Here is a 23,523-nt window from a genome sequence, read left to right on the forward strand (position 1 = left end):
TGCATCAATGATCATATATGGAACATAAATGGCCACAATAAAAAAATAAGAAGCTGTGGTGAGCATTATTTGGCTGCAGTGTTTACAACAATAGTTGTAACAATGTTATACATATAGTTGCTATTAAGCTTACCTAGGTAAGCAGTCTTTGGAAAAGGACACAATATTTATTATTGTATGGACATAATGTTCACAGGTAGTAAACCTGTCCACCCGGGATCACAAACTGCAGCAAATGCAGCTCTTATTTATTATTGCTCCATTGAATGTGCAATTCGGTCCCCCTGATCTCGCACTAGGCTTGTCAATTATCCCCATTAGATCAGTCAGGGGGCGATTTTAATCAACCACCTGTGAGGAAGAGGTAATTTGAGAACTGTCAGGGCTTTTGTTTTAATTATAGGCTCTATTTAAATCATGAAAGTTTAATTTTTACTTGCATATCCCTTGCAATAACCTGTTGCAAATGAGGTCATTTGCTTTTGCCTAGCGATTTTTTTACGGAAAAGTGACCTCTTTTTAAAAGAGTCAAATAATACAATAGAGGAAATTGATTGTTTGTAAACTAATCAGTTAGGTCATTTGGAGACTGAAAGGCTGATAAGAAATTAAATTATAGTCAGAAAACAGTTTTCACTTTCATTTACGTGACATGTCTGTAGATAGAAATAGTCAAGTAGAGAATTACATAGAAAAAAAAAATGTGGTTAAGAGGAATATAGGATTCACATGTGAAATCAAAATAAGACTGATCTTGTCTACGTTTGTGGTTGAACACAAACAACTAACTATAGATAAATTACATACACTACAAAAAAGACAAGGTTAAAAAAACAAATTATGCTTACCCTGATAATTTTCTTTTCTTAAGATGGAAAGAGTCCACAGCTGCATTCATTACTTCTAAGAAATTCAGAACCTGGCCACCAGGAGGAGGCAAAGACATCTCAGCCAAAGGCTTAAATACCCCTCCCACTTCCCTCATCCCCCAGTCATTCTGCCGAGGAACAAGGAACAGTAGAAGAAATATCAGGGTGAAAATGTGCCAGAAGAATAAAAATAACAGATGCCACATAGGAAAACACGGGCGGGGAGCTGTACTCTTTCCATCTGAAGAAAAGAAAATGATCAGGTAAGCATAATTTATGCTTTTTCTTCATAAATGGAAAAAGTCCACAGCTGCATTCATTACTTTTGGGAAAACAATACCCAAGCTATAGAGGACATTGAATGCAAAACGGGGAGGGTACAAAAGGCAGCCCATTCTGAGGGCACCAGGGCCCACAAGCCCTACCCTAAAAAAAACGCTTCAGCCTTAGCCAATAAAGCTTAGAAAAAGGAAAAAGGCCCCAAGGACACTGACCCGCAGATAGTCCATAAAACCTTGCTAGAGACCGCAGTAAGGACTCGACTGAGCCAACCAGCCCAGCAGTCTGTCCCCAAACGTCCACCCGTTACTATAGGAAGGGATCAAGCAACCAAAACTGCCAAAAAAGGGAAAAAACGTGAAAAGAAAAAAATCAAGGATCCCCAAAGGGACCCCAAATAAAGTGCAACCGTTTCCAAAAGAAAAAAGGAACCCCGAGAACCAAGCCAAGCTCACAGAGACCCGTAACAGTCTTGAGAAACAGGCAGGCAATGAGAAAACACAGCACTCAGAGTGGGTATGCCAAACTCTCAGCCTTCAGGTAGTGAAGCCGCAAAGCTAACCACTAAAACAAACCAGCAGGTCATACCCCGGAATATGCAAAAACCACAAGGTTAAGACCGGGAACAGAGACTGAGAAGAAACTTCTCCTAAAAACAATGCAACCACATTTAAAAGACAACTGAAGACAGAGTCCTCAAGTCACAGATAACTCAGAATATTGAAATATTCACAGATCGAACACGTGCAGATGAGGTGAACACTTGAGGCAACCCACATGCTACAGTCATACCAGGATGACTCCAAAAAAGAATACTTGCCAGCAAGTAAGAGCAGCTGAAAAGAGAAATGAAATCCTAATTGCCAAACTGCTAAACATCCACTAAACAGTGGGCACATCACAGGCTATCAGAAAGCCATCAGTCCTTCTAAAATATCTTGAACATAGAGAAGGCACAAAACCTCAAGAAGGCTCACCGAACCTTAAAAGGCCCAAGGACGACCACATATCTCAGATCCTGCTCCACACCGGACCAGCCCAAGCAACATGCAGGTCTGAAAAACAGGGGAACAAAAAGGACCCCAAACCCCAATACACCAAACCCTAGGGAAGGACGGAATGGGGTGAAACGCGGTCACCCCAACAGAACTCGGGTGCTAACCCAAGAGCTCCCTCAAATAGGTACTGCCAAAGAAAACCCATAGGAGATGACCATCGAAAATGCAGAAGATTCCTATGAGTAACTCATTATAACTGACAGTCTCAACACGGAGATTCCAATCTCCACAGAAGGAACAGCACAAGGCTCCCAGACAGCAAACTGCTCACCCTTACAGGATAAAAAATACCTGTTCCAACTTCCTGCAACAGGACAGGACCAACAACCCTCCGGAGAGAGGAGCCCCCCTTCATAAGAAGGACCAAACAGCCCCCCCAAAGGGGAGGGCACATATAAGAACAGTGCGCATCTCAGAAGGCATGAGCCAAGTCTGAGAAAAACAAAAGCCAAATGAAAGACATCCAGATGCCCCGAAGAACACAGAAAGAACTACCCACGAGGGGAATATACATTTTTCAAAGGACAAGGCAAGTCATAAGTAGCGCATCTGAGAGCTCCCAGAACCTTACAAACCGCTAGCAGGCTCAACTAGTCATCTCCTTAGGCCATAGCTTATGTTTCCCTGGGAAAAACTAAACAGCCACAGGATCATAAGTCTCCGGACTTCCAGAAAGAACCCAAACAAAACTATAGGCCAGAGCCCCAGAAATGTTTAAAACAAACAACACCCCAAGGAACACAAATACCCTGTCTGAAAAATCAGACCTCACCGGGGAATAAACGGACTAACCCGGAGATCGAGAACAAGACTCACTCACAAATCTCAACCCAAAAGGAAGAGAAAACCCCCTACAAGAGTCAAAACACTCCAAAAAAGGAGTTGAAGCACGACAGAGGCACGCCAAGACTCTCAAAACCAAGGGAGAACCTCGAGGAGCAAAGTCACTTGAAGAGCAAGAACAAAGGCAAGTCTCCATATCTCCTCAGAGAACGCAACCAGAGGACCACATCCAAGGAAAAAGAATGCAGAGCATCTCAAACCTTGGTAGAACAAAAACCCAAGCGAAGCTCAGAGAAGGAGACATAGTCTAACGTTCCTGAAAGGGAAACAAACACCCGAATAAGGAAAAACCACACGGCCCTCCCATAAGGCGTTTTAAAAACCACTAAGGAGAAATGGACAAGGCCCCAGAAATCTCGACCCAAGGGAAAGAGAGCTTCAAAAGTCCAAAAAGGACAAATCCAAGGAGCCCCTGAAAGGCAAAACCGTCAGAGCGAGCGGCAACAAGGCCCTGAGTCCTCCACTTCCAACCCACACGGGAAGTAAAACACTCCAATTCCCAACAAAATAATGGAAAACAGAGTGTGTTGCAGCGGAACTTCACCGAATCCCAGTCGACCAGCTAGAGGGGCTAACACCCACGTTTCGTGAACTTGTAAAAGGAAAACAAGGAATAACACAAATAATAATGTGAAACACTCTGCGCCTCAACCGGACCAGCCAGGCAGAACAGGCGCTACTTGTCTGAAATAGGCCGCAAGACAGAAGGGTCCGAGCCCAATCAGGACCAGCCTTAAGCTCAGGGTCGATACTGTCAAGGCCGCAAACAGTCATCCCCAGAGATAGGGAATAAACAGAAAACTTTTTTCTTTTCTTTTTTTTTTTTAAACATAGGACTAGCATGTCCTCACGTCCAACAAACTTCCGTAGAAGTAAACTGTGCGATCAGAAATCGCGAGTATAGATTCCAGAAAAGTTCCTAAAGGAAATACATAAACATGAGCTCAAATAAAAAATCATTCTAACCAGATTAAAATAAAAGCTAACCCTTAGGTTATTTGCCAAAGAAGAGCAGACACACCCATAGGACCGGATAATGTTCTTCCAGCTCAGGACTGGAAAGGATACTCAATAAACAAGGCTATAAGAAGATTACTTCATCCTCATATAGCTAATTCTGCAAGCCGTTTGAAGTAGAAGACTGAGAATTTCCTCCAACAATGCCAGAATGTGCCTCCAAAAGGACACGAAGGCCCGCCAGTCTATAACGAAAGATACAGCATACCCTCGCCGGAGCAGAAGACGATCCCGACCCCAAAGGTTGACCCCCTGAAGCCTCAGGGACAGTCGTTCCCCCCAATAGCTGAGCAGGGCCATCCCATGCCTGAAGAGCCCGGTCAATGGAACAAGTACAATATCGTAAGCACACTTCTGGTAACTGCAGATGCGCCAGCACCATAATAATGGAAATGCGAAAACGTGCCATAACCCCTGGGGGGAACAAGTCACCTTCCAGAGAAGTATAAGCAAAATCTGGGTTACCTGAATGTGTAGTAAGAGGTGGTGGTAGGGTAGTAACACCACACATAAGCAGGTCGAATCGCATAACAAACAAGATAAAAAAAAACCTGTTAAATAAACCCCCACAGGAGATATTAACCCCTTGATTCCAAGATACAAAAGGAGCCTCACTGAGACCCTGAGTTATAGTTAGTCCTGCAAGGTGGTAGCCTCTCGGGAAAACATTTGTAATACAAGGCAATCATATTAAAAGAAAATGAAACAATTTTACCGGAATCTACGCCGTGGAACGGGAACACTGCCCTTCAATTGCGACAGATACTAGCATCGCCTCGGCCATGGACTTGAGAGGAGAAACAGGCAGCAAAACTCGTCAATGCTGATTGCTTGTGGAGCTGTTAATATGAGTCGGGATGGTTTTGCAGAGAGACTCTGCCTGCATCTCTGGACTCTAACTTTCATCCATGCTACCCTCCATAAGAGACTATTGAAATACTTCTGACACTTCTCTGCCAACCTCCTGGGACGAAAGGCAAAGAATGACTGGGGGATGAGGGAAGTGGGAGGGGTATTTAAGCCTTTGGCTGGGGTGTCTTTGCCTCCACCTAGTGGCCAGGTTCTGAATTTCCCAAAAGTAATGAATGCAGCTGTGGACTCTTCCATTTATGAAGAAAAACATAATTTATGCTTACCTGATAAATTCCTTTCTTCTGTTGTGTGATCAGTACCACGGGTCATCATTACTTCTGGGATATAACTCCTCCCCAACAGGAAATGCAAGAGGATTCACCCAGCAGAGCTGCACATAGCTCCTCCCCTCTACGTCAGTCCCAGTCATTCGACCAAGAATCAACGAGAAAGGAGTAACCAAGGGTGAAGTGGTGACTGGAGTATAATTTAAAAAATATTTACCTGCCTTAAAACAGGGCGGGCCGTGGACAGATAACACAACAGAAGAAAGGAATTTATCAGGTAAGCATAAATTATGTTTTATTGGGTTATGTGTGATCAGTCCACGGGGCATCATTACTTCTGGGATACCAATACCAAAGCAAAAGTACACGGATGACGGGAGGGATAGGCAGGCTCATTATACAGAAGGAACCACTGCCTGAAGAACCTTTCTCCCAAAAATAGCCTCCGAAGAAGCAAAAGTGTCAAATTTGTAAAATTTGGAAAAAGTATGAAGCGAAGACCAAGTTGCAGCCTTGCAAATCTGTTCAACAGAGGCCTCATTCTTAAAGGCCCAAGTGGAAGCCACAGCTCTAGTGGAGTGGGCTGTAATTCTATCAGGAGGCTGCTGTCCAGCAGTCTCATAGGCTAAACGTATTATGCTACGAAGCCAAAAAGAGAGAGAGGTAGCAGAAGCTTTTTGACCTCTCCTCTGTCCAGAATAAACGACAAACAGGGAAGAAGTTTGGCGAAAATCTTTAGTTGCCTGCAAGTAGAACTTGAGGGCACGAACTACATCCAGATTGTGTAGAAGACCGTTCCTTCTTTGAAGAAGGATTTGGACACAAGGATGGAACAACAATCTCTTGATTGATATTCCTGTTAGTGACTACCTTAGGTAAGAACCCAGGTTTAGTACGCAGAACTACCTTGTCTGAGTGAAAAATCAGATAAGGAGAATCACAATGTAAGGCTGATAACTCAGAGACTCTTCGAGCCGAGGAAATAGCCATTAAAAACAGAACTTTCCAAGATAACAATTTTTATATCAATGGAATGAAGGGGTTCAAACGGAACACCTTGTAAAAACGTTAAGAACTAAGTTTAAACTCCATGGCGGAGCAACAGCTTTAAACACAGGCTTGATCCTAGCTAAAGCCTGACAAAAGGCCTGGACGTCTGGATTTTCTGACAGACGCCTGTGTAGCAAGATGGACAGAGCTGAAATCTGTCCCTTTAATGAACTAGCTGATAAACCCTTTTCTAAACCTTCTTGTAGAAAAGACAATATCCTAGCGATCCTAATCTTACTCCAGGAGTAACCTTTGGATTCGCACCAGTATAGGTATTTACGCCATATTTTATGGTAAATCCTTCTGGTAACAGGCTTCCTAGCCTGTATCAGGGTATCAATAACCGACTCAGAAAAACCACGTTTTGATAAAATCAAGCGTTCAATTTCCAAGCAGTCAGCTTCAGAGAGGTTAGATTTTGATGTTTGAATGGACCCTGTATCAGAAGGTCCTGTCTTAGAGGTAGAGACCAAGGCGGACAGGATGACATGTCCACTAGATCTGCATACCAAGTCCTGCGTGGCCATGCAGGCGCTATTAGAATCACTGATGCTCTCTCCTGTTTGATTTTGGCAATCAATCGAGGAAGCAGCGGGAAGGGTGGAAACACATAAGCCATCCCGAAGTTCCAAGGTGCTGGCCAAAGCATCTATCAGAACCGCTCCCGGATCCCTGGATCTGGACCCGTAGTGAGGAAGTTTGGCGTTCTGGCGAGACGCCATGAGATCTATCTCTGGTTTGCCCCAACGTCGAAGTATTTGGGCAAAGACCTCCGGATGAAGTTCCCACTCCCCCGGATGAAAAGTCTGGCGACTCAAGAAATCCGCCTCCCAGTTCTCCACTCCCGGGATGTGGATTGCTGACAGGTGGCAAGAGTGAGACTCTGCCCAGCGAATTATCTTTGATACTTCCATCATTGCTAGGGAGCTTCTTGTCCCTCCCTGATGGTTGATGTAAGCTACAGTCGTGATGTTGTCCGACTGAAACCTGATGAACCCCCGAGTTGTTAATTGGGGCCAAGCCAGAAGGGCATTGAGAACTGCTCTCAATTCCAGAATGTTTATTGGAAGGAGACTCTCCTCCTGATTCCATAGTCCCTGAGCCTTCAGAGAATTCCAGACAGCGCCCCAACCTAGTAGGCTGGCGTCTGTTGTTACAATTGTCCAGTCTGGCCTGCTGAATGGCATCCCCCTGGACAGGTGTGGCCGATAAAGCCACCATAGAAGAGAATTTCTGGTCTCTTGATTCAGATTCAGAGTAGGGGACAAATCTGAGTAATCCCCATTCCACTGACTTAGCATGCACAATTGCAGCGGTCTGAGGTGTAGGCGTGCAAAAGGTACTATGTCCATTGCCGCTACCATTAAGCCGATCACCTCCATGCATTGAGCTACTGACGGGTGTTGAATGGAATGAAGGGACACGGCATGCATTTTGAAGCTTTGTTAACCTGTCTTCTGTCAGGTAAATCTTCATTTCTACAGAATCTATAAGAGTCCCCAAGAATGGAACTCTTGTGAGAGGAAAAAGAGAACTCTTCTTTTCGTTCACTTTCCATCCATCGCGACCTTAGAAATGCCAGAACTAACTCTGTATGAGACTTGGCAGTCTGAAAGCTTGAAGCTTGTATTAGAATGTCGTCTAGGTACGGAGCTACCGAAATCCCTCGCGGTCTTAGTACCGCCAGAAGGGGCACCCAGAACCTTTGTGAAGATTCTTGGAGCCGTAGCCAATCCGAATGGAAGAGCTACAAACTGGTAGTGCCTGTCTAAGAAGGCAAACCTTAGATACCGGTGATGATCTTTGTGGATCGGTATGTGAAGGTAAGCATCTTTTAAATCCACTGTGGTCATGTACTGACCCTTTTGGATCATGGGTAAGATTGTCCGAATAGTTTCCATTTTGAAGGATGGAACTCTTAGGAATTTGTTTAGAATCTTTAAATCTAAGATTGGCCTGAAAGTTCCCTCTTTTTTGGGAAACCACAAACAGGTTTGAGTAGAACCCTTGTCCTTGTTCCGACCGCGGAACCGGATGGATCACTCCCATTAATAACAGATCTTGTACACAGCGTAGAAACGCCTCTTTCTTTATCTGGTTTGTTGACAACCTTGACAGATGAAATCTCCCTCTTGGGGGAGATAATTTGAAGTCTAGAAGGTATCCCTGAGATATGATCTCTAGTGCCCAGGGATCCTGAACATCTCTTGCCCAGGCCTGGGCGAAGAGAGAAAGTCTGCCCCCCACTAGATCCGGTCCCGGATCGGGGGCTCTCGATTCATGCTGTCTTTGGGGCAGCAGCAGGTTTCCTGGCCTGCTTGCTCTTGTTCCAGGACTGGTTAGGCTTCCAGCCTTGCCTGTAACGAGCAACAGCTCCCTCCTGTTTTGGTGCAGTGGAGGTTGATGCTGCTCCTGTTTTGAAATTCCGAAAGGGACGAAAATTAGACTGTCTAGCCTTAGCTTTGGCTTTGTCTTGAGGTAGGGCGTGGCCCTTACCTCCTGTAATGTCAGCGATAATTTCTTTCAAACCGGGCCCAAATAAAGACTGCCCCTTGAAAGGTATATTTAAGTAATTTGGACTTAGAAGTAACATCGGCTGACCAGGATTTTAGCCACAGCGCCCTACGTGCCTGTATGGCGAATCCTGAGTTCTTAGCCGTAAGTTTGGTTAAATGTACTACGGCCTCCGAAATGAAAGAATTAGCTAGTTTAAGGACTCTAAGCCTGTCCGTAATGTCGTCTAGCGTAGATGAACTAAGGTTCTCTTCCAGAGACTCAATCCAAAATGCTGCCGCAGCCCGTAATCGGCGCGATACATGCAAGGGGTTGCAATATAAAACCTTGTTGAACAAACATTTTCTTAAGGTAACCCTCTAATTTTTTATCCATTGGATCTGAAAAAGCACAGCTATCCTCCACCGGGGATAGTGGTACGCTTAGCTAAAGTAGAAACTGCTCCCTTCCACCTTAGGGACCGTTTGCCATAAGTCCCGAGTGGTGGCGTCTATTGGAAACATCTTTCTAAATATTGGAGGGGGTGAGAACGGCACACCGGGTCTATCCCACTCCTTAGTAACAATTTCAGTTAGTCTCTTAGGTATAGGAAAAACGTCAGTACTCGCCGGGGTACCGCAAAGTATTTATCCAACCTACACAGTTTCTCTGGTATTGCAACGGTGTTACAATCATTAAGAGCTGCTAAGACCTCCCCTAGTAATACACGGAGGTTTTCCAATTTAAATTTAAAAATTGAAATATCTGAATCCAATCTGTTTGGATCAGAACCGTCACCCACAGAATGAAGCTCTCCGTCCTCCTGCTCTGCGAGCTGTGACGCAGTATCAGACATGGCCCTAGTATTGTCAGCGCACTCTGTTCTCACCCCAGAGTGATCACGCTTGCCTCTTAGTTCTGGTAATTTAGACAAAACTTCAGTCATAACAGTAGCCATATCTTGTAATGTTATCTGTAATGGCCGCCCAGATGTACTAGGCGCCATAATATCACGCACCTCCCGGGCGGGAGATGCAGGTACTGCCGCGTGAGGCGAGTTAGTCGGCATAACTCTCCCCTCGCTGTTTGGTGAAATTTGTTCACATTGTACAGATTGACTTTTATTTAAAGTAGCATCAATACAGTTAGTACATAAATTTCTATTGGGCTCCACCTTGGCATTGGAACAAATGACACAGATATCTTCCTCTGAGTCAGACATGTTTAACACACTAGCAAAAAAACTTACAACTTGGTTATAATCTTTTTTAGCAAAAACGTACTGTGCCTCAAAGAGGTACTAAACGATTAAATGACAGTTGAAATAATGAACTGAAAAACAGTTATAGCATCAAACTTTAAAACAACACAACTTTTAGCAAAGGTTTGTTCCCATTAGTAAAATAACAATAATATAAATTTGACATAAAAAATACAAAGCAACGTTTTTATTCACAGTCACTATAAGAATTCTCACAGCTCTGCTGAGAGAATTTACCTCCCTTCAAAGAAGTTTGAAGACCCCTGAGATCTGTCAGAGATGAACCGGATCATGCAGGAAATATAAAAGTAACTGACTGGAATTTTTTGATGCGTAGCCAAGAGCGCCAAAAACGGCCCCTCCCTCTCCCACACAGCAGTGAAGAGAAACGAAACTGTCACAAATAAAAGCAAAAAAAGGCTGCCAAGTGGAAAAAAATGCCCAAATATTTATTCACACAGTACCTCAGCAATGTAAACGATTCTACATTCCAGCAAAAACGTTTAACATGATAAATAGTTATTAAAAGGATTAGTGACCTTTAACAGAGTAGTTCCGGTGAAATACCATCCCCAGAATACTGAAGTGTATACATACATGTCATTTTAACGGTATGGCAGGATTTTCTCATCAATTCCATTCAGAAAATAAAAACTGCTACATACCTCAATGCAGATTCATCTGCCCGCTGTCCCCTGATCTGAAGCCTTTACCTCCCTCAGATGGCCGAGAACAGCAATATGATCTTAACAACTCCGGTTAAAATCATAGTAAAAAACTCTGGCAGATTCTTCCTCAAACTCTGCCAGAGAAGTAATAACACGCTCCGGTGCTATTGTAAAATAACAAACTTTTGATTGAAGTCATAAAAACTAAGTATAATCACCATAGTCCTCTCACACATCCTATCTAGTCGTTGGGTGCAAGAGAATGACTGGGACTGACGTAGAGGGGAGGAGCTATGTGCAGCTCTGCTGGGTGAATCCTCTTGCATTTCCTGTTGGGGAGGAGTTATATCCCAGAAGTAATGATGACCCGTGGACTGATCACACATAACAGAAGAAATCTCGGCTCCCAGATTGGAATTGCAAAATCCCACATTGATAGAAATAGCCAAGTTACTTTTACTCTGTGACACAGCCTTCTTTATGACATTTAATTTATTCTAATTCATATATACATACAAGGGGTATACTGAGAATACAACCACATAAATACAAGTATATGCAGAAGCAGAAGTAGTGGCTAGATTCATTGGTCTAGCTATAGCAAAAGCGAGCAGTCCCTCTAATCATAAAAGTCTAACCAATTCCCCTTTCATTCTATGAATTCAATCTCCAAAAGTGTGAGAAAGGCATGATTTTTAAAATGTTAATAAGCAAGGTTACAAACAAAAAAGTGTGTGTTTTAAACTCATATTATCATAAGATGATGTGCTTATCCTAACATAAATAAGGGCATTTCTGTATATTAATACAACTTTGATTTGCACATAGGGGCTACCATGAGATTCTACACAAGAAAAGGCACATTTATTTACACTAGGTGATCAAATGGCTATTAAAACCTTTATAGGGGCTTTAATTTTAAGAGGGTCTCTAGGCCTTTTGATGACCTGATATAAAAACCTAGAAACTCCCAGCATGCACAAAGTGTGCGCTTATTACATTTTTAAAAATGTAATTACATTTTGTACCCTCAAGTCAGCATAGATTGAAAGAGCAGGGGATAGCCTTTGTTTCCAGGACTTTACAGAGCTGAGATTAAAGGTCAGTACTTCTGGATTTCCAGGGCGTAAGGGTGCGTAGAGGGATGTTTGATTTTTCTAACTTTTGTATTAAATATGACTTGTATTTCTTCCAGCATTTGTAATGCAAGTCTCAGTTTTATTTATTTGTCGTTTTATATAATCATATATAAAGAAAATACACTAACTGGATGTAAATATCAAACACAAAAGTAACTGATTAAAGGGAGAGTAAAGTCATAATTAGACATTCGTGATTTAGACAAAGTATATCAACTTTTCAATTACTTCTATTGTTTAATTTGCTTCCTTCTCTTGTTATCCTTTGCTGAAAGTTTTATCTAGGTAAGCGCAGGAGCAGCAAAAAACCTAGGTTCTAGCAGCTGACTAATGGCTGCATAAATATACCAATTGTCATTGGCTCATCCACGTATTCAATTCAAAACCAGTAGTGCATTGCTCCTCCTTCAACAAATGATACCAAAAGAATAAAACAAAAATTGATAATTGAAGTAAACTGGAATGTTGATTAAAATGGCATGTTCTACCTAAATCATAAAAAAATGTTTCGGTTTCATGTCACTTTAAGATAGAACATGCCATTTTCAACACCTTTTCAATTTCCTTATTACCTAATTTGCTTTTCTCGCTTTGCATCCTTTGTTGAAAAGCTTACCTAGGTAGGTTTAGGAGCAGTAATACACTACTAGGAGCTAGCTGCACATATATACTACTTGTCATTGGCTCACTCAGTGTGTTCAGCTAGCTCCCAAAAGTGCATTGCTGCTCCTTCAACAAATGATACAAGGAGAGTGAAACAAATTAGACAGTAGAAGTACACTGGAATGTTGTTTAAAAATGCATGCTCTATCTGAATTATATATGTGAGTTTCATGTCTCTTGAAATGCATCATTTAAAAGAGAACCTTAAACCCGTTAAGAACCAAAATTAAAAAATAAGCAATAAGAAATACTCTTAAAAATGTCAAAACAGAATACATTTATATATCTACTGTAAAATACAATTGTGATACAGATGAACTGGAATTTTAAATCAGTATGTTGTTGCATCTGTTAAAAAGAGAACACTTCACAAATACGATTCTATAAGAAATGTAATGTATTTTTTGTTTAACATCTAATAAAGTTTATTACAAAGAAAAGAACACTTCACAAATACGATTCTATAATAAATGTAATGTATTTTTTGTTTAACATCTAATAAAGTTTATTACAAAGAAAAGAACACTTCACAAATACGATTCTATAATAAATGTAATGTATTTTTTGTTTAACATCTAATAAAGTTTATTACAAAGAAAAGAACACTTCACAAATAGGATTCTATAAGAAATGTAATGCTTTTTGTTTTAATCTAATAAAGCTTATATAAAAAAAATGCTTCAGCTGGATCTGATTTGTTAGATGTGTTATAAGTTAAATTTATATTAAATTAAATATTTCATATAAATAATGATTAAATTAAATATTATTTAGCTAATTTTGTCTCTGATATATTTTAAGAAACCTTATATAATCTTATTTATAAGGCACTAGAGTTCTGTCCTTTGTTAATAAAACATTAAAAATACTATCTTCACATTCTCTTACCTGATCAACAATGGTATTCAACGTGCTAAGCAGCATAAACCCCCGTCCTTTGATGAGGTATTCCCCAAGCTCGGCCATATGGCTTTCCTCCTCTTCTTCATCCCTGGATTCTGCTCCCTGAGCTCCCGCATTACACAATGTATTGACATCGGTTAAGAATTCCCGAGCTAATGAATTGCATGAGCTGTTCATGATTCTGCTGTGAAAAGAGTCAATATGTCATTTAGCACGAAATATAAAATCCAAGATTTAAATATATGTTTATGTATGTGCATATATTAGATATGCCAGAGCAAATCTAGTTTACATCTTCTCAACACAGAATACCAAGAAAACAAAATAAATTTGATAGAAATAGATTGGAGACTTTTTTAAAATGGTATGCTCTATCTGCAAAAACTGCACGCTCTAATTTGTTACAGCAAAATGTCCCTTTAATTACTGGAAGGATATTAGGTTAAAGTGATATTAAACAGAATGAGATTGTAATAATCAAGGGCCAGATTACGCAATATTTGCGCTCCACTCGTAATTCCAGCGCACGCAATTCTGCGCTGGTATTTGATGTGGCCAGCAATGCAAACGCAAAGCTTTGTGCTCAATAGAGCGCACTTCCATAGGCTCCAATGGGAACCTAGTGCAGCAAAGGGGGTAAGTCGTGCAGCAGATTTAAACATATATATATGTATATGAATATATATTTATGTGTTTATATGTGTATATATACACATTCTAACACAAATATATATGTATATAAGCATATACATATATATTTACAGGGAACACACATTTCCCCAAAGGCCGCAATGTAAAGGCACTTTTCAGTGCCCATTTTTTACTAACACCCCACACCCGCCTACTTTAACCCTTAAAAACTGCTTCATGCAATTATTTTTTTATTTTTTGTTTAAATGCTAAAAAAAAAAAAAGGAAAAACATAATTTATGCTTACCTGATAAATTTATTTCTCTTGTAGTGTATCCAGTCCACGGATCATCCATTACTTGTGGGATATTCTCCTTCCCAACAGGAAGTTGCATGAGGATCACCCACAGCAGAGCTGCTATATAGCTCCTCCCCTAACTGTCATATCCAGTCATTCGACCGAAAACAGAGAAAGGAGAAACCATAGGGTGCAGTGGTGACTGTAGTTTAATTAAAATTTAGACCTGCCTTAAAAGGACAGGGCGGGCCATGGACTGGATACACTACAAGAGAAATAAATTTATCAGGTAAGCATAAATTATGTTTTCTCTTGTTAAGTGTATCCAGTCCACGGATCATCCATTACTTGTGGGATACCAATACCAAAGCTAAAGTACACGGATGATGGGAGGGACAAGGCAGGATTAAGCGGAAGGAACCACTGCCTGAAGAACCTTTCTCCCAAAAACAGCCTCCGAAGAAGCAAAAGTATGAAATTTGTAAAATTTGGAAAAGGTGTGAAGCGAAGACCAAGTCGCGGCCTTGCAAATCTGTTCAACAGAGGCCTCATTTTTAAAGGCCCTGGTGGAAGCCACAGCTCTAGTAGAATGAGCTGTAATCCTTTCAGGGGGCTGCTGTCTAGCAGTCTCATAGGCTAGGCGTATTACGCTCCGAAGCCAAAAGGAAAGAGAGGTTGCCGAAGCTTTTTGACCTCTCCTCTGTCCAGAGTGAACGACAAACAGGGAAGATGTTTGACGAAAATCCTTAGTAGCTTGTAAGTAAAACTTCAAGGCACGGACTACGTCCAGATTATGTAAAAGACGTTCCTTCTTTGAAGAAGGATTAGGACACAATGATGGAACAACAATCTCTTGATTGATATTCTTGTTAGAAACCACCTTAGGTAAAAACCCAGGTTTGGTACGCAGAACTACCTTATCTGCATGAAAAATCAGATAAGGAGAATCACATTGTAAGGCAGATAGCTCAGAGACTCTCCGAGCCGAGGAAATAGCCATCAAAAATAGAACTTTCCAAGATAAAAGTTTAATATCAATGGAATGAAGGGGTTCAAACGGAACTCCTTGAAGAACCTTAAGAACCAAGTTTAAGCTCCACGGGGGAGCAACAGGTTTAAACACAGGCTTAATTCTAACCAAAGCCTGGCAAAATGCCTGGACGTCTGGAACCTCTGCCAGACGCTTGTGCAAAAGAATAGACAGAGCAGAAATCTGTCCCTTTAAGGAACTAGCTGATAATCCTTTGCAAAAGCCCTCTTGGAGAAAGGACAATATTCTAGGAATCCTAACCTTACTCCATGAGTAATTCTTGGATTCACACCAATAAAGATTTTTACTCCATATCTTGTGGTAGATTTTCCTGGTAACAGACTTTCGTGCCTGTATTAAAGTATCAATGACTGACTTGGAGAAGCCACGCTTTGATAGAATCAAGCGTTCAATCTCCATGCAGTCAGTCTCAGAGAAATTAGATTTGGATGATTGAAAGGACCTTGTATCAGAAGGTCCTGTCTTAGAGGCAGAGTCCATGGTGGAAAGGATGACATGTCCACTAGGTATGCATACCAAGTCCTGCGTGGCCACGCAGGCGCTATCAGAATCACTGATGCTCTCTCCTGTTTGATTTTGGCAATCAGTCGAGGGAGCAGAGGAAACGGTGGAAACACATAAGCCAGGTTGAAGAACCAAGTCGCTGCTAGAGCATCTATCAGCGTTGCTTCTGGGTCCCTGGACCTGGATCCGTAACAAGGAAGCTTGGCGTTCTGGCGAGACGCCATGAGATCCAACTCTGGTTTGCCCCAACGATGAATCAATTGAGCAAACACCTCCGGATGGAGTTCCCACTCCCCCGGATGGAAAGTCTGACGACTTAGAAAATCCCGCCTCCCAGTTCTCCACGCCTGGGATATGGATTGCTGACAGGTGGCAAGAGTGGTACTCTGCCCAGCGAATTATTTTTGAGACTTCTAACATCGCTAGGGAACTCCTGGTTCCCCCTTGATGGTTGAGGTAAGCCACAGTCGTGATGTTGTCCGACTGAAATCTGATGAACCTCAGTGTTGCTAACTGAGGCCAAGCCAGAAGAGCATTGAATATCGCTCTTAACTCCAGAATATTTATTTGGAAGGAGTTTCTCCTCCTGAGTCCACGATCCCTGTGCCTTCAGGGAGTTCCAGACTGCACCCCAACCTAGAAGGCTGGCATCTGTTGTTACAATTGTCCAATCTGGCCTGCGAAAGGTCATACCCTTGGACAGGTGTACCCGAGACAACCACCAGAGAAGAGAATTTCTGGTCTCTTGATCCAGATTTAGCAGAGGGGACAAATCTGTGTAATCCCAATTCCACTGACTCAGCATGCATAATTGCAGCAGTCTGAGATGAAGGCGTGCAAATGGCACTATGTCCATTGCCGCTACCATTAAGCCGATTACCTCCATACACTGAGCTACCGAAGGGCGTGGAATGGAGTGAAGAACACGGCAAGCATTTAGAAGTTTTGATAACCTGGACTCCGTCAGGTAAATTTTCATTTCTACAGAATCTATAAGAGTCCCTAAGAAGGAGACTCTTGTGAGTGGGGATAGAGAACTCTTTTCCTCGTTCACTTTCCACCCGTGCAACCTCAGGAATGCCAGAACTATCTCTGTATGAGACTTGGCAACTTGAAAGCTTGACGCCTGTATCAGGATGTCGTCTAGATACGGAGCTACCGCTATGCCTCGCGGTCTTAGAACCGCCAGAAGTGAGCCCAGAACCTTTGTAAAGATTCTCGGGGCTGTAGCCAACCCGAAGGGAAGAGCTACAAATTGGTAATGCCTGTCTAGAAAGGCAAACCTTAGAAACCGATGATGATCTTTGTGAATCGGTATGTGAAGGTAGGCATCCTTTAAGTCCACTGTGGTCATGTACTGACCTTCTTGGATCATGGGTAGGATGGTCCGAATAGTTTCCATTTTGAAAGATGGAACTCTGAGGAATTTGTTTAAGATCTTTAGATCCAAAATTGGTCTGAAGGTTCCCTCTTTTTTGGGAAACACAAACAGATTCGAATAAAAACCCTGTCCTTGTTCCGTCCGCGGAACTGGATGGATCACTCCCATAACTAGGAGGTCTTGCACACAGCGTAGGAATGCCTCTTTCTTCATCTAATTTGCAGATAGCCTTGAAAGATGAAATCTCCCTTGTGGAGGGGAAGCTTTGAAGTCCAGAAGATATCCCTGAGATATGATCTCCAACGCCCACGGATCCTGAACATCTCTTGCCCACGCCTGGGCGAAGAGAGAAAGTCTGCCCCCTACTAGATCCGTCGCCGGATAGAGGGCCGTTCCTTCATGCTGTCTTAGAGGCAGCAGCAGGCTTTCTGGCCTGCTTGCCTTTGTTCCAGGACTGGTTAGGTTTCCAGGCCTGCTTAGATTGAGCAAAAGTTCCCTCTTGTTTTGAAGCAGAGGAAGTTGATGCTGCACCTGCCTTGAAATTTCGAAAGGCACGAAAATTAGACTGTTTGGCCTTTGCTTTGGCCCTGTCCTGAGAAAGGGTGTGACCCTTACCTCCAGTAGTGTCAGCAATAATTTCCTTCAAACCAGGCCCGAATAAGGTCTGTCCCTTGAAAGGAATGTTGAGTAATTTAGACTTCAAAGTCACGTCAGCTGACCAGGATTTAAGCCATAGCGCCCTACGCGCTTGGATGGTGAATCCGGAATTCTTAGCCGTTAGTTTAGTCAAATGAACAATGGCATCAGAAACAAATGAGTTAGCTAGCTTAAGTGTTCTAAGCTTGTCAATAATTTCAGTCAATGGAGCTGTATGGATGGCCTCTTCCAGGGCCTCAAACCAGAATGCCGCCGCGGCCGTGACAGGCGCAATGCATGCAAGGGGCTGTAAAATAAAACCTTGTTGAATAAACATTTTCTTGAGGTAACCCTCCAATTTTTTATCCATTGGATCTGAAAAAGCACAACTGTCCTCAACCGGGATAGTAGTACACTTTGCTAAAGTAGAAACTGCTCCCTCCACCTTAGGGACCGTCTGCCATAAGTCCCGTGTAGTGGCGTCTATTGGAAACATTTTTCTAAATATAGGAGGTGGGGAAAAAGGCACACCCGGTCTATCCCACTCCTTGCTAATAATTTCTGTAAGCCTTTTAGGTATAGGAAAAACATCAGTACACACTGGCACCGCATAGTATTTATCCAGCCTACACAATTTCTCTGGTACTGCAACTGTGTTACAGTCATTCAGAGCAGCTAATACCTCCCCAAGCAACACACGGAGGTTCTCAAGCTTAAATTTAAAATTAGAAATCTCTGAATCAGGTTTCCCCGAATCAGAGATGTCACCCACAGACTGAAGCTCTCCGTCCTCATGATCTGCATATTGTGACGCAGTATCAGACATGGCCCTTACAGCATCTGCGCGCTCTGTATTTCTCCTAACCCCAGAGAAATCGCGCTTGCCTCTTAATTCAGGCAACCTGGATAATACCTCTGACAGGGTATTATTCATGATTGCAGCCATGTCCTGCAAGGTAATCGCTATGGGCGTCCCTGATGTAATTGGCGCCATATTAGCGTGCATCCCCTGAGCGGGCGCCCTAGATGTACTTGGCGCCATTTGAGCGGGAGTCCCTTGGGCGGGAGTCAAAGGGTCTGACCCATGGGGAGAGTTAGTCGGCATAACTTCCCCGTCAGAATCTTCTGGTGATATTTCTTTTACATTTAAAGACTGATCTTTACTGTTTAAGGTGAAATCAATACATTTAGTGCACATTCTCCTATGGGGCTCCACCATGGCTTTCAAACATAATGAACAAGTAGTTTCCTCTGTGTCAGACATGTTTAAACAGACTAGCAATGAGACTAGCAAGCTTGGAAAACACTTTAAACAAGTTTACAAGCAATATAAAAAACGTTACTGCACCTTTAAGAAACACAAATTTTGTCAAAATTTGAAATAACAGTGAAAAAAGGCAGTTACACTAACAAAATTTTTACAGTGTATGTAACAAGTTAGCAGAGCATTGTACCCACTTGCAAATGGATGATTAACCCCTTAATACCCAAAACAGAATAATAACAGACAAAAACGTTTTTTCAAAAAGTCACAACAACTGCCACAGCTCTACTGTGGCTTTTTACCTCCCTCAAAAACGACTTTGAAGCCTTTTGAGCCCTCCAGAGATGTCCTGGATCATGCAGGAAGAAGCTGGATGTCTGTGTCTGTAATTTTTGCTGTGCAAAAAACCGGCAAAATAGGCCCCTCCCACTCATATTACAACAGTGGAAAGCCTAAGGAAACTGTTTCTAGGCAAAATTCAAGCCAGCCATGTGGAAAAAAACTAGGCCCCAATAAGTTTTATCACCAAATACATATAAAAACGATTAAACATGCCAGCAAACGTTTTATATTACATTTTTATAAGAGTATGTATCTCTATTAATAAGCCTGATACCAGTCGCTTACACTGCATTTAAGGCTTTACTTACATTACTTCGGTATCAGCAGCATTTTCTAGCAAATTCCATCCCTAGAAAAATATTAACTGCACATACCTTATTGCAGGAAAACCTGCACGCCATTCCCTCTCTGAAGTTACCTCACTCCTCAGAATATGTGAGAACTGCCATGGATCTTAGTTACTTCTGCTAAGATCATAGAAAATGCAGGCAGATTCTTCTTCTAAATACTGCCTGAGATAAACAGTACACTCCGGCACCATTTAAAAATAAACTTTTGATTGAAGAATAAACTAAGTATAAAACACCACACTCCTCTTACGACCTCCATCTTGGTTGAGGCTTGCAAGAGAATGACTGGATATGACAGTTAGGGGAGGAGCTATATAGCAGCTCTGCTGTGGGTGATCCTCTTGCAACTTCCTGTTGGGAAGGAGAATATCCCACAAGTAATGGATGATCCGTGGACTGGATAAACTTAACATACTTTATTTTTGGGGCAAATGGGGGACTGATCTTGTAATGGCTGGTTATTTTTTATTTATTTATTTAAATAGCTTTTATTTGAGGTTTGAAAAAAGGCATACATAGGGTATGTAATCACATAACACAAGGGTAATGTTGGAATACAAACAACAAGTGATAGTGAATTGGTAACATACATTTCTAAAAAAGACAAAAGAAGATGACAATATGCAGATATTTTGCCTAATATTCTATACACCTTCAGAATGATAAGTGAGGCCACTTTTGGATCTCCTCTCTAATTAATCAAGTTATTGGAGGTTGATACCAACAAAGAGGACCACTTTTGGATCCTGACTGAAAAACCTCATTACATTTTTTAGTAACTGTAAAATGTTCAAACCAAGGTAAAATTAGTATTATTTGAGAAGCTCTCATTTAATAAGGAGGGGGTAAAAATAACTTTCTATCGGGTAATGTTAGTTTACCGGAGGAGTTTAACACTTAGGAACATTTCTTTAAGTCATACTATGAATGACAGTCTATCGCCACAGAAGAAAGGAGAGACTATATATATGTACATATGCTTGGGTAAAGTTAAGGCTAAGCTCGAGGAAATATCTAGTAATTAGTTATATAGAACCATGTGGTGAGCAGTAGTACCTATTCAATATGTGCATTGTATAATATGAGATACAATAAATAACCTTGCCATGTAATTATATTATTGGAACAGATTGTGGTCGCTAAATTGGGATTTTTAGTGAACCTGTCCTCTTAATCATGGGGTTAATATCTTCTTATAGAGTGCTGGGACTAGGGTCTCACCATTCCGGCCGCAGACAGCGAGACCCCAACCCCCCCCCCCCATTAAATCAAGGAATGAGTAGCTTGTACTTTTAAGATTTGCTGGAAGTATCAAATTAGGATATTGTTTGAGGCAAAATTACTACTTCTGAGTTAGTAGTACTATACTTGGGTATCATGTGTGTACATGGAAGTTAAATACTCAACTTTTATATTAAACAGGTAACTTGTGTTAATGTAAATAAAACCAACAAAACAAGGTAATACACCAGAAATCTATAGCTTGTTCCTTTAGTCTCTGCAACAGCCCTAGTGTATCTAGTGTAAGCAGTGTAAATAGGAATAGGAAATATCAGTTTTTTGCATAACCAGATATAGATACTATAATTTAACTTGAGCTGTCAGAAGGTTATCTGCTTGAAGTCCAAAACACACCAAGTTCTCGGATACATCGTGAGAAGTCAGCGTGGCTTAAAATGTTCAAATAATTATGGAGTTGCAAGGAGTTCACTGGTCACCTCTTTAGTCTGTATGTATGTTGGTGTCTAACCCACCCCGGTCTTTAGCGTACCTATGTGTGACTTAAGGTATATAGGACTGCAGCAGAGACTTGAGCATACTTGTCTGTATGTCTGAATGTGCCTCCTCATAGCTAGCGATCTTGAGCTAGAGACTCTTAGCATGCTATCTTCATAATGGTACAGGATTTTAGTTAGGTTATATACCACGGGAGGCATTCAGCCTTCTCTCCTTGATGACGGTTTAGTAAACTGTGAGGTCTGGGTGTCTGTCAATGTGCTGGACTTCTTGATTCTCCTGGGCAGGTCGATTTGGAGACAACATGCGATCTGGATATAATGCGGTAGCGTGTTGAGTTGGTGTGGTGAGATTTGCCGCAACCATTTTTTCTCAATACTCAGTGTCAACCTGTACTAGCTCTCTCTTCAGGATGTGTCCATCTGATGGAGGTGTTTCAGTCAGCCTCTTGTTGAAAGTTTACTATCCATGACAGGCTCCAGGCTAGACGCTACTGCGTTTTCTATGACCATATTGTTCTGTCGATCCCATTTCCCCAGGCCATAACTACTTCTCTCCTGAGCCGTATAAAGTGTTCATCCAAGATTTTGGCGATCTGTTCAAGCAGGATAGTATCCTCAGGCTCTATTCGGAATGTTTGGTAATTAAATCCCCGCTGTAAGTAGGTAGGATCAGAACTCTACAGGTTCTTTTTAACGACAGAGGCCCAGGGCTCTCTGCCAGGGGGTTGGGTGGGAGCCAAGAACCTCAGAAGTCTGGCCTTGATCAGAATAATAGTTAGTACTGGTTGATGGGCTTCTTTAGCTGCGTCTCTTGTGGTATGTTTGGCTAGGCGATGACAAGTTTAGAGGGTGATTTTTAGTAGACGAGTTAAGAAGCTTGTAGCAGCTAGCAATTAAGTGACCTGTCATGGCCGACCACTCGGAAGTTCCCCCTAATGGCTGGTTATTTATCATGCACCCGTATACGGGAGAATTTGCCCATTTACAAGCATGCAATCTATTAGTGCTCCACTTTTCATCTAGTCCAACATGTTTAATTATGTGTATTTAAAAACTTTATTTGGTTCCCTTTTCCTATAATTTATCTCTGAAAACTGTTGGTTTTCTAAATTCCAGCGAGTTTCTATAAAGTAATGTTTGCCGCCATGTTTGAACTTAAGTTGCCCCTTATCTGTTTCCCCTGCTGAATAAAATTAGATATCAAACAAGTAATAAAAGAGACTGTCCAAAAACCGGATTCCCCGCAGCTGTGTTTGCACAGAGATAAATAGAAAAGTAGTTTAAACATGGTGGCTCCTATTATTTTATAGAAACTAAAGTAATTTATAGAAACTGAAGCCTTACCCTTACATTTTCAACATTTAATCAACTGATATCATTGTAAAAATACATCTACATATTATTCTAAGGATAATCTTTGCTATGAACACATTTTTTTGTCTAGCATATATTTACTGTTTAAAATCCCTTTAAGTAATCTTAATGGCATTTGCTTTTAAGAACATAGGCATAATCAGTAGCTGATTGTAACCATTGTTGATATCATTTTCAACACTTTATTCTGGTTCATGTGGACCTGAATAAAGTAATGTGCCATAAGAGAAAAACAAATTGAAGGGATATATCTGACCATGTCTAATTTGCGTAGCAATGACCTTTGTTTTATGTTGCTTAAGGGCAATAACATGAGAAATATTCCTCATTATACCACATTCATTTAATGTAAAAAGGCTACATTATGAACAATGCAGCTTTGCTTAATATCCATAATAGAACTGGTTGTTCATTTGTCAAAGAATCATCCGAGACTAAATTGTTGCGTTTGGTTAGTGTAAGTATTAAGACCTTCCAAAGGTTATCCATTAAAAGTCAGACCAGTATTGGATAAATTTAGAACATATTCTATGCTTGTTGCACCATTTTACATACACCTTCCAGATCTGCTG

General features: G+C 41.5%; 1 protein-coding gene across 2 annotated transcripts in view; it reads right to left on the reverse strand.

Annotated features, from left to right (window-relative positions):
* The window catches only part of LYST (lysosomal trafficking regulator), a 606,044-nt gene that overhangs the window by 552,799 nt on the left and 29,722 nt on the right, over nucleotides 1-23,523 (reverse strand). For both annotated transcript variants that reach the window (XM_053711082.1, XM_053711081.1), the window contains exon 2: nucleotides 13,368-13,566. In XM_053711082.1, coding sequence (XP_053567057.1) covers nucleotides 13,368-13,559 — 192 coding nt within the window. In that variant the 5' untranslated portion in view covers nucleotides 13,560-13,566. The remainder of the gene's footprint in view (nucleotides 1-13,367; nucleotides 13,567-23,523) is intronic.

This window comes from Bombina bombina, chromosome 4, assembly GCF_027579735.1.
Source record: "Bombina bombina isolate aBomBom1 chromosome 4, aBomBom1.pri, whole genome shotgun sequence".
In the NCBI taxonomy this organism is placed as follows: domain Eukaryota; kingdom Metazoa; phylum Chordata; class Amphibia; order Anura; family Bombinatoridae; genus Bombina; species Bombina bombina.